Raw genomic sequence first — 12,428 nt, forward strand, 5'->3', positions numbered from 1 at the left:
AATGTGTGTTACAAGCTTTGGAACACCGTCAAATAGTATTGTACTTGGAAAACCAGTGAGACTTGTAATTGCTGCCTTAGGGATTATGGACATGTGCCAGAAAGCAAACAGTCTGTCAGCATGCCATTTGCACAACTGCAGTCTGGCGTGTCAGTTGCTAAAAGAATGTCATCCATGCTGCATGCATGAGCTTGAGTTGATTAAATATAAGATAGAATTAATTTGAGAGCATTCTCCCCTCACACAAAGGGGAAACCACCCGGTTGCTGGTGCTAATCCCTGCTGACTAAGGAGAGAAAAAAACCCTGGAAGGGACCCCCGCCTATCCCAGAGCCAACACAAAGACACAGACCAGCTAGGGGGGCTCCCAATGGGGCTTGAAGCCACACAGATTTACATTTCTAGTCAGAAAATAAACATTGCCCAGCAAAGCAACAAATCGCTTAAAACCACAACCTTACCCTGCAGTTATATTAGCGAGAAATTGTGTTTCACTTTTATTTAACTTGTTCAGCAGAAACTATAGGTCCTCCCACATCTTTTGTGACCACACCCTTTTCTTTTCCTATCTGCTAAATCTCTTTATCTTCTGTGAAAAGTAACGGAGGTTCCTTACGTTGTTTCTTGTCAGAGTTATTGGTTTCTGCAATGATTGAATGATTAGGTAATATGAGTTCAAGGACTTATCTGAATATTTTTATGACTGCTTTTAAAACTAATGACCGCCTTGTAGACAATAACAATTATTAAACTTCCAACTCAACCTTTGAGCTATTTTTCCAAGTTTGTGTTTTGAAGCTGGAGATTTCAAATTTTAAGGATAAATGCAAAAAAAAAAAAAAATCCTTTACTAACTGCCAAAGGAGAGAAACATTTTCCAGGCATACATACAGTACATCTATAATGAATTAATAAAGGAATGAATGAGTGTTTTACACATTGCAACACTAAAAAGGGCACATATAATAATAATGGCTTGGATTCATATAGACTCAAAGCGCGTTACAGAAACCATCATTCGTTCACACCAATCACTCACACAGTCATACTGGTGGTGGTAAGCTACAATGTAGCCACAGCTGCCCTGGGGCAGACTGACAGAAACGTGGCTGCCATTTCGTGCCAACGGCCCCTCTGACCCCCACCAACATTCATGCACAAGTCATACCCATTCATAGAAGACACAACGACAATGACTCGGACAGAGCAGGATTCAAACCCCCAACCCTTCGGTTACTGGACGACCCACTCTACCACTGAGCCACGGTCACCCCAATACATGACATTATATGCAGACATGGTAACAAAATAAATAAATTAAGAATGAATGCAAAAAGGCAATTTATTGTGAATATAATTTTTGCAGAGCAGCTCAATGTTGACAGCTGTGTAGAATGTACAGGAGTGACTGCACAAAGAGCTTTTAAAAATGACTAAAGTGGGTCTAATATCTTTATTAAAAAAAACTCCCCGTAAATATTGAGCAGCAGGTGTCCTCTGTGAGCAACGTTTGTAACTAAGGTGAGTAATAATAATAATAAAAATAATAATAATAATAATGTGTGCGTGTGTAATTCAGAATTTAATTTGCATTAAGAATTCAGTGTTTACATGGTCAGTTTAAAGATGATTTAACTTTTATTCTGAATTAAAGAGGAATTAACACTCCCATGTAAACCATCTATGAAAAAACTACTTAACCTCAAACTTTTCTATAGCAAGACATACTTCGTATGGGCACTGCACTAGTACTTTTAATACAGTACCAAGTTAGAATTACTTTCCACTATTTACAGAAATAAATCTCTGAGAATCTAAGTAAAATTGGTACTGTGACTGAAATATCATTAGGCAAATCGAAAATAGAAACGAATCAAATCGGACCATTGTGAATGGAATCGACTCGATTTGGAAAAATCTGAATCATTCCCAGCTCTAGTAAGAATATGAAAAATCTACATGTCAGTAACTCATAAATATGCTAAGCAACTGTGTTATGGAATTAAACAAAGGCAATAGAGGAAAAACAACGCAGCAAAAACAAATAAGTTCACATAGATGTCAGGAAACATACAAAAAGTTTAAATGTTCACTATATATATATATATATATATATATATATTATGAGTTTGCCTTTTTGAAAACAATTCCTATGTTTTGTATTGTATTTAAATACATTTTGTTTAATGTATTGTATTACTTTCAATATGTATTCAAAATAAAACACAGTAGTCAATGAAGGTAGACTAATTAAAAAAGGTGTAAAAGCAAGTTTTAACACGTAAGTTTAGGGCTTGGTCGTAAAAATTGGGGGGAAAAGTTTAGCCGAGTAACTTTTTAAATCACAATGAACTGAAGGTGATCCTTAGAACTCATGAACAACACTAAAGTATATATTAATAAAAAAATGTTTGTATCAAACCTCGTGTAGGTGACCACGCCGACGTAGCAACGTAACCTTTGACCTGCTGCGTCATTTTGCCGGGAATGAGAGACCACGTGTCCTAACCGGCATGCCTTTTTTTCTTCTTCAGCTGCGAATCATCATCAGTTTGAGTCCGAAAGCAGACGAGCAAGATGGCGGCGCAGTGGGGCGCAGGCGAGGCCACTTTAACTGCTTGTAACATGGACTTTTTCACAATGGATACACTAGAAGGAGTGAGTAATGTGTGTTTTATTTCGTCCCGCTTCACGTACAGCCCATGTGTTTCGTTTTTAAGTGTTCGGTGGTGTACAATGTGCGCACCAACTGCGCATGAAAAAGTGACACGTGGAAAACGCTTTTCGCTTTACAACTGAGTTTAATTCAAGTGTTGCTTCCTTCCAAGTGTTGTACACACGAGGATTTATTATGTTTTCCTTTTTAAGTCTTAATGCATGTTTTCCTACTTCGGAAACAGCATTTTCCGGCCGGCTGAAATGAATGAAGCAGGCTGTGCCATGTGAAATTTAAACAACCATTGTTACCGGTAGTGACAACTGTGTGCATTCTTAGTAGTAGTCCTGCTATGGATGTCTATTGACTTTTTTGTATTGTAAGAAATGCTTTTTGTGTTTTATTGGTGGAAGTACTCTGTGTACTGACCACCTAATGCTGCACAATCCAGTGGTTAATCAAAATGCATAACACAGTCAGCCTGCGTCATGATACCCGGGTTATAGATTGTATTATATTGATCACTAGTTGGTATGATGTACATTATTTGCGCCAGCACGATACAGTATATTACGTATTTGTTTGGTTGGTGATTCACAATAATGAAGTGTTATCACAACAAGCACACTGTTGCCTTTTTCCCTACATTGGTGTTATTGCAGTGTTTTGTTAAACCGACTTTACTTTTTTTTTTTTTAAATAATACCCGTATATCTACCCACGTGTGATTTAGCCATGATGAATCACATGTTGCCTCCTGTACACATGCGCATTGGAAGCTACCGTTATCAATGGAGGCTAAAGCTGTCCAGAGTTCTCATAGAAACAAGGACTGTTATATATATATTTACACACAGTGAAATATTGTGGTAAAATGTCTTTTTTTTTAGTTTTTGAAACGAGCAAGTAAAATTAAAATTAAATGTGTCCTTTGAATTTAGTCGTATTTAGGTTTGTTGTAGTGCCACACGTGGCTGTGGTGGCCTCCCTGTGGACGGGGTGAGGTGAGGACCAAACATGTCTGCGCACTGTATGAGAACACGTGGGTTAATGTAAGAGGCTGCAGCAGCATTTTCAGACCAAAGTGCACCACGTTGTCGCTAACAGTGGTGCTAACACCTTTAGTTAGATATGCACTGAGGGATCATGTCATTTTCTGCAATTAATGGTCTTTACTTTTTATTTTTATTTTGTCAGTCTAGTCTTTAAGGAATATACTGTTTAATCAGACTATTAATTGAAAGTTTCAATCTGCTATTGAGTTGTTGTTTTATACATATATTTCTAATCTTAGCTTTGAAATTAGAAAAATATTGCTTTATTTTTTAAGTAATCTTTAGCATATGCCCTGGTGAAAAATTATAATTTAAGGACGCTACAAACAAGCTGGATGAAAAGCAGGATTTTGATTGGTCAAAACAGGATATTATGGTGAACAAAACAATCTTGGTAGTTTTTCTAACTTGGCTGTCATTAAAAGTAGCTTCTTAGTGCTGATTAAGTTGTTTTGTCTCACAAATCTGAAAGGTGTGGTAGTTCATCTTAATGTTGCACTTTTCTCTTGTAATCAAACAGTTGTTCTGGTCAGATATCAGTTTGCTCATTTGGATTTCCAGTGTATAAAATCTGCTAAAACTCAAAAAATGAAGATTTGGCTGAACTTTCACTAAGAGAGGAAATTCAAAAATGTCTTATGGGTGTTGCTCCATGAAGCAGTTAAGACACACCCAGGCACAGCAGCTCACAGCAAGTCACTACGCACACACATAACCTAACCTGACATTTAACATGCACAGACAAACAGTCCCTGCTCTCAGCCATGAGCCCCAGAAAACCAATTTACAAACACACAGCAACAAGAAGTACATGCATGTTCACACACAATGTGGCTGTATATACACACAGAACTTGATTAACCCTCTGATTAGACCATAATCTGCTCTTTATAGAATTACAGCATCTTAGTACAGTTCACATGGAGCTGTCAGTCAATGCTCACTGAATGCTGAGAGCAAATTCATCCTACCAGCTTTTATAGGAGGGGAGGAGCCAACAGTGCTAGCTTGTTCACTTAATGGTCATGAAGTCAAAGAGTCTTGTTCTCAGCTTGTAGCAAAATTCAATTGTAATAGCCAGGGTTCAACCTATAGAGGGCAGTCATGCCTAAATTTTACAACTAAAAACACCAAATTAAAATACTTATGTTAAGAGTGTGGCTAGGATCAATCGACTTAATACCAATCTATGCATTCAACAGAAAAAAAGGTAGTTTTGGGTTTTTGTTACTCTTTAAGATTAGGTTTTAATGTTAACCACTACCAGTCCATTAAGGTTTTGCATTTCAGGTACTCTGAGTTACATGTGCCGACATCTCCAAAAACAAGTTTGATGTGTGCTTTCTTTAGAACACTAGGGAGAGCACTGAAGACACTTTGGAAGCCCTTCAAAACTGCTTAGACCCTTCAATCCTTTCCTTCTTTGAGGATACCCCAGCAATAGAGGTAAGACTGATTGTCTTTTAGCTTTATATAATGAAATAACCAATTTAAACCTTTTTGCTTTGGTATGGTGGTGGTGTTGTCATTGGTCAACAAAAGCAGATCTTGGCCTGATCCACTGCCATATATTGCTGACTACTAAGTCACTACCATGCTTGTTTCCTGACCCAATTTCTAATGTTTTGTTTATATATATTCTTTTATCTTTAAATAGTCTAAAGGACTTGAGTACAGTGAATCCACACTGCTAACCGCCCTGACAGAGATCCTCGATAATACAGATGATGAGAATTTGTCCCCGTTTGACACGCTGCCTGACTCAGACTTGCTCTCAGGTCAGAAAGGCAGGGAACACTCTCCGGTTAGTGCCCAGCTGTCATACATAACTCTTGTTTCACAGCTTGCTCTTGACGTCCCCCTTTTGGACTTGCAGTATTGTGCAGAGAGTAAAAGGCGGCACTGCTGACCTGAGATTCTCATTATGTCTCTTTATGATAAAGTGTGAATATCATTGTGCTTCCCTTTCAGCTGAGAAGACTCTTGTGCCTGTCACGCTCACCTCCAGAAAAACAAGCAATCAGCAGAACGAAACCGCTCTCATCTGGAAAGGTAGGTTGTTTGTTCTCAGTGTTGCACAGTATTAAATCTGTTGGCATGTTTCAAAAATGTTATTGGGATTGTCTTTTTCTACACCTAGAGCCTCCCCAAGACACAGGTTAATGCTCTACAGAGGAGTGATGGGGAGGAAGAAGAGGAAGGCCACCTCAGTCTGAGCCCAACTGGGTGTGATTCATTTCCTGACACTGAGCCACTGGACTGGGATGGTCTTGCGCTGCCACTGCCCATTTCATTTGAGCAGGAGGGAGATGGCGGTCTTTCTGTTAGCCTAGGGGACCTTGTCAGACACATGCACTCCTACTGTATGACCATACATGTGGAGAATGAGGAAGGGGAGCAGGTGCTACCTGAAGGAGGAATAGTACTTGAAGTTGTTGATAAAGGAGAGAACGAAGAGCCTATTCTTGCCATCTCAGATTTTGATGTGTCATTAGTTCCACACATGGAAAAAGATTCTCCTAACGATGATTGTGATACATCTGACCATATTATTGTTGACGATGATGATGAATTACTGAACAAGGCTCCAGCTAAAACTAATGGCACAGTGACACAAAGTCAATGTCAGGATTTGAAAGATGAAATGAATAAACAAAAGGAAGAGATCAGAAGTAAAAGCCCCTCTCGGAGGAAAAAGAAGAAGAAGAAGAAGAAGAAGAAATGCAAAATTGAACCCCAATCTGAGATTGTGGAGAAGAGAGTCCTCAGGAGTGCAAGAAAAATGGCACAAAAACCATATGAAAGGACTGATAACATGCTCCTCAAAATTAAGAATAAAGTCACCAAGACAAAAGAAGTATTGCCGTCAAGTGTGAAGCCAAAGAAAGATACCCATTGTTTATTTCAAACTCCTGTAGAAATGACTACTACACAGTTGCCTGCAATAAAGAAACCAGTTGCCACTGTTCAGTTAACACAGGAAGCAGTCCAGAGTACAAATATTTTACCCTCAGAAGTTTGTTCTCAGAAAGTCCAAACTAAGGCACCAACTGTTTCCACGGTTTTTGCTGCCACACCAATTTCTAAATACCAACCTGGGGACATGGATTTGGTCAGCACACATGAAACACCTGTAGGTGATGTCCCCCTCCCTACTGCTGCCCCTGTAATCACAGAATCTAAACCCAAATCACTCAGTCTGGCGGAATACAGGAGACTTCGACAGCAGAAGAAACCTGCTCCTCTGGAGAAACAAGCCACCTCAAGTACCAAATGGCCAAGCCTTCCAGAGCTGCCCAAGGAACTCCCCCAAATCCCCTGTCTGCCAAACCCCATGCCAAGGGATCCCCGACGCATCAGTCCCCAGGCAGCAAAGGAGGTGGACGAGGTAAAGCCCGCCTGGCAACCGAGGGGTCCGGGAGCTCCGCCCACCCCCGAGGCTCTGCTGGCACCACCAGCCTACATGGTCGCGTCCTCCAGCAGGGTTTCAGCTGTTACCCAATCCAAGAAATCCCTTACCAGCGTACCTGAACAGACACCTGAAACTCGGTCTACTGCAGTGAAGAATTCAGACGCACCATTGAACACTAATGCCCAGCAGTTAGCGCCATCTGTAGGTTGTTTAAAATCAACCTCTAAAATTTCATCATCTGCAGATGAGACGCACAGTCTTCGGCTTGTACAAGAAAAAGTGAAGGATAAAGTCTCTAAACCTGCATCCTCAGAGTGCACAAAAAGCAGGATGGTATCTTCTGTGTGTTCCCCTAAAAACATCACTGATGTTCCACTTATGGTGCCAAAGGTCACTGCTGTCAACTTGACACATACCAATGTCACAACTGACAGCAAGTCCTTTCAACCAAGCAATAGTGTTACCCCAATGTTAACATCTACGGCTGCTGATCTGGTGAACTCTCAGAAGACAGAAGAAAAAACCACAAAGGAACCAGCTACAGTAGTGGGACCCCAAAAAGTAAAGAGTCCCACTCAGGTGCTGATCGAATCGTTCACTAGTGAAATTGGTGAGTTTTGAATGCATCACATTTCACTCAATTTCATGAATTATCTGATTGTCAGCATCGTTTTAATGCGAAATGTTTTTATTTGAACCATCAATAACACTTAATTTGCTGCATTCAGTGTTTGCAATTGTAATGTTGACTGAGCCTCATTTGAAGAAGCATGTCCTTGAAGTTCATAACATTGCTAGATTAGATTTTACTACAATTTTTTTATTTTTAAATATTGGCTTGTTCAAAGAAAAACCCGATGTTTGCCACTTTTTTTTCTTTTATTTAAGGGAAGACTTGATACTAAAATAGTAAAACTATTAGCGCTCTATTATGAGTATTTTTTTCCTCACTCGTCACATCTTTTTCCAAAGGAATTGAAGCTGCTGATCTGACGAGCTTACTGGAACAGTTTGAAGAGACCCAAGGTAATAACCAATCGATATGTGTCTCTGTAGTCCCTATAGTGTACTCTTGTTTTGGTTGTATAGATGTGCAGGGCAGTAGCTCAGTGAAGCAGGAGCATTCAAGTAGCTGATTTTAGAACTTTATCATTTTAGGTTTTTGGCATGTAACAAAGCAAAACATAACAGCATAATATTTCACACATGCGCTGGTAGACCTAAAGTGACACTGTATAGAACTTGTTTTAGCTGAGATATTGGGCTCCTAATCTTTTTTTTTTTTTTTTTTTTTTTTTTTTTTTTTAGCTGGATCTTCTTTAAAATAATGTGGCATCCTAAAGACTTTCAGAAACAATAATTGATTTAAACTTAAAGCTTATCTGGTTATTCTGGATGGAGTAACCTGAGAGTCTTCAACGTGTTTGTGAATAGGATTTTCCTCTTAAAGGGAACTGATGCAGACAAAGTGTTTTGTTCTTTTGTCATAGCAGCTGCTGGAATTCTGCCCTGTCCACAGATCTATTCAACTCTCATCCTCCTGTTATTGTTGGAGCATAATAAGCAAAGCGCATAACCTAACAAGGATTACAATTTGTGCACTATTTAAACAATCAGCCACTGCTACACTATCATACTGTGTACTAACTGTATGGGGCTTGAACAAATGTTATTTATTTGATAGATTATTGTGCTTAAGAGATATATTTTATCCAGTCATAAGATCTGTGGTTGTTCTGTTGGCCCATATGCTGACGCCTTTTCACTGTTTTTCCTTCAGCTAAAGTGGAGCAATGTGTGTCGGAGGTCTCTGGTAGAGCAGCTGCTGTAGGAAACTCAAGGTGAGTTACCCTACAGCCCCCAAAGCTGCTCTGGAGTGATTAATAGTATCTTGAAAAATAGACGTGTGTGGTGATTAAAATCCACCCAATTGCCAAGACCTACCGCAAATTCTACTGTTTGGGTTAGTCTTTGTCGGACTGGGATAAAACGAATACCACTATCAATGTAACACCTTTTCATGTGCTGTGCAGTGTTGAATTGGTTCCAGAGAAAACTGTGGTGGAACGCCTTCGAGCTGCTGACCTCTGTAGTACTCCAGGTAATAAACACTGTTTGAATTAAGGAAAATATTTTGATGCCACATTTTTACCAATGACCAGAAAGCCTTAAAACATTTTGTAATTTTGATGCACTTTCTTTTCAGCTTTGACTCCTCCGGCCACTCCTCCACAGCAGTTGTGGAAACCTGTGCCTCTTGGCAAAAGCAAAGCCATTGGGACCTCAAAGTGCAACACCTCAAAAGTTATTCCGATAGAAGCCCGACCCCTGCCCTCATCCTGGCCCTGTAGTAAACCTGCTGCAGCTGCACCTGTAGACCCCAGCTTGGCATGCAGGGATCATGACTACTGTTTACCAAACAAAAGTGCTGAGCTGTATCAACGGTGGAATGTAAAACGGAACTCTTCCATTACTATAAAACCCATCATGCAACAAACTGAAACCAATACAAGGACCCATGCTGCTGGTCCAGTGTCTTCTGTGCAGCCCAGCACAAATCCAGTGGTTTCAGCTACAACTAAAGTTGTTCCATTTATGGAACCCCTACAGCCCAGGATCAATGAAGAAGAGAAAATCCTTCTAGATACCCCAGATGCATCACCTATCCACAAGGAGATTGAATCTACTAAATACTCAATGAAAATTCATTCTGGAAGGACATACCGTCAACGGGATTCTTCTCAATCTCGTTCTCCTTCACCAAATAGAGGCCGCTCAAGAAAGAGACCGCATCACAGTCCCAGCACAGCGTCTTCATGTTCAGATTCAGACTGGTGTTCTTCTAGGTCTCGGTCAAGATCCATTTCTCCAAGAAAGAAGAGGTTTGTGTCAGTCTGATTAGCTGCTTGATTACAATAAACTTGGTTTCAAAATTTCTAACACTGCTTTCTATCTATAGATATCGCTCTCGTCACTCAGAAAGTAGGTCCAGCTCTTCGTCCCGTTCTTCCTCCTGGTCTTCCCACTCTATGTCGCCCTCTCCACCGAGGAGAAGAAAGTACTCCTATTCCTCCTCTCGTTCTGGCTCCTGGAGTCGCTCCAGGTCGCCATCTGGATCCCCTCAGAGATCAGCTCAGTGGAATAGAAGCAGAGGGTTGTACAGGTACTGCCTAAAACATTCATTTTGCATTTGAACCACTTCAACCAGTCGTTGCCAAAACTAAATGTTTGTCTTCTATTCAGTCCTACGTATAGGCCATGTTATAGTCAAAGTAAGAAGCCCAGTATGGAGGAGGCAAAAAGACGGAAAGAGAAAGCAATTGTAAGTAAGACCACATGTGAGAAAACACCGTTTAGAGAAACAATCAGTCTGATTCTTCTGCACTTTTTCAGGAGGAGCGCCGAATTGTTTACGTTGGTCGAATTCGGGGAACGATGACCCAAAAAGAACTTGGGGAGCGCTTCTCTTTTTTTGGCGAGATTGAAGAGTGCACCCTGCACTTTCGAAATCATGGGTAACACCAAAATATAAAATTTTTATTGTACAAATTGAGTGATGCACTGTATTTGAACCTCATTGGTCTCATCCATGACCTTCAAGGCCAAGCTACAGTGCTAGATCAAATTCAAACTTGTTCATAACTGGAGCCTCCTGGCGACACTCCCAGATTGCTTTTTTAAATACAAGTTACATCTAAAATATAAGGAATGACAAAGCTTCCCTTTATCTTCAGAACAAAATATAACCTCAGGATATTGTGCTGTCTGTCACAGGGACAATTATGGCTTTGTAACCTACTACAACACAAATGATGCCTTCAACGCCATTGAGAATGGATCCAAGCTGCGGAACCCTGATGAGCTGCCATTTGATCTCTGTTTTGGGGGAAGGCGACAGTTTTGTCAGACCAGCTATGCTGACTTAGGTACGGATGACTTAACAAGTGCATTTAAAGTTGTACAGACCCTTGGGCTGTTTGATTTAGAATGTATTGACAATACAGCAACTCGAAGCTTTGCTCATCGTGTTTGTTTTTTTTTTTTTTTGTTTTGTTATAAGATGGGGTTTTTCTAATTTTAAACATTGTGCCAGAATGACACGCACATAATAGCCTTATTTGATTGCATCTTCAACTGTCCTTTCTCTTTTTTTCAGATTCAAATAGAGAATATGATCCATTTTCAGCAAAACCCAAGATTAATTCACTAGACTTTGACACTTTACTGAAGCAGGCCCAGCAGAATCTGAAGAGGTAGCCGAATGCCTGCAGGAGGAAGCGACTGATGTTTACCTCAGAGCCAATATAAGGCTCCTGACCTGCAACATTGTCTACATTTGGTTGTTGCATGAATTTTGGTCCATGCTAACACTTTTTGTTGAAGTGAAGATTTATAATTAAGGTTTACAAATGGACTACAGGAATGAAATGTTTTGTTTTTAAAAAATATATATTTAAATGTAAAATGATCTGAATTGTATGAAAAGGATTTTTTTAAATGTGTGAAATTACCTAATTATTGCAATGTTATTATTGCATGTAAAATACACATGTTTTACAAATAAAAAGGGTAAACTCATGCTGGATGGAGTGTGTAAATCTGCTTAAAGCCATTCACATGTTTCTTGGTCATTTTAACACGCAGTAAAGCCACAAACAAGTCTACCATTCTGGATTTAAAACTAATTAAAAATATTTAAGTAAAATCAGGTGTTTTTTTTTTTTTTTCTTTCTTCCCAAGGACTTATAATTCCCATGTAGTGTCTATTTCCAGTAAATGTAAAGAGGCTGTATGAACTTGCCTAGTTGGGAGTGTTTGCAGTAGTTCTACAAACTTTCTTCCAGTTTGCACCAGAAACGGTAGAAACACCAACTTTTTAACCTCTTAGTCTTGCAGGAACAGTTACCCATTACTTTTACCATCACTTGCCTGCTCATCTTTAAATCCTCTCAGTAGGTTCCCTGTCTTCCAGCTGTTCCACTGATATCTTATTTTACATTCTCTCCCATTATTTTCACATCTCGGGAAACCTCAGCTCCTGCTTTACTGTGCCAGGTTGAAGTAATATCTTCAGACCATAGTGTAGGAGTCGAGTATTTGTCATGTGTAATTATCACTCTTAGAGATGTCATCCTGACCTGTACCCTACCTTTCATTCTCTTTCACACATACTCAACCTGCTGCGTGAAAATATCTGAAAACCTTGCAAAAAATGATGGAATCACCAGTCTGAGGATGTTCATTCAGTAGATTGCAGACATGTCACAAAACTAAAGTCATTTAAAATGGCAAAGTTCTGGTTTTA

At 39.7% G+C, this 12,428-nt stretch overlaps 1 protein-coding gene and 1 non-coding gene across 3 annotated transcripts; both read left to right on the plus strand.

Annotated features, from left to right (window-relative positions):
* Nucleotides 1–2,537: 2,537 nt before the first annotated feature.
* On the plus strand, nucleotides 2,538–11,565 carry pprc1 (PPARG related coactivator 1). Of its 2 annotated transcripts, XM_028469194.1 has the most exons (14): nucleotides 2,538–2,658; nucleotides 5,062–5,157; nucleotides 5,369–5,515; nucleotides 5,683–5,763; nucleotides 5,852–7,733; nucleotides 8,096–8,149; nucleotides 8,904–8,964; nucleotides 9,157–9,224; nucleotides 9,330–10,005; nucleotides 10,083–10,286; nucleotides 10,367–10,445; nucleotides 10,517–10,638; nucleotides 10,898–11,049; nucleotides 11,280–11,565. In XM_028469194.1, exons 1-14 carry the CDS (start codon nucleotides 2,578–2,580, stop codon nucleotides 11,378–11,380), a joined length of 3,804 nt encoding a protein of 1,267 aa, XP_028324995.1. In that variant the 5' UTR covers nucleotides 2,538–2,577; the 3' UTR covers nucleotides 11,381–11,565. The 2 variants fall into 2 exon arrangements, with proteins under 2 accessions (XP_028324995.1, XP_028324996.1); XM_028469195.1 differs by lacking the exon at nucleotides 5,369–5,515.
* On the plus strand, nucleotides 10,680–10,819 carry LOC114477352 (small nucleolar RNA SNORA50). Its single transcript, XR_003675696.1, has one exon. It is a non-coding gene; the product is annotated as a small nucleolar RNA SNORA50 (small nucleolar RNA).
* Nucleotides 11,566–12,428: the final 863 nt, after the last annotated feature.

Source organism: Gouania willdenowi, chromosome 15 (assembly GCF_900634775.1).
Source record: "Gouania willdenowi chromosome 15, fGouWil2.1, whole genome shotgun sequence".
In the NCBI taxonomy this organism is placed as follows: Eukaryota; Metazoa; Chordata; class Actinopteri; order Blenniiformes; family Gobiesocidae; genus Gouania; species Gouania willdenowi.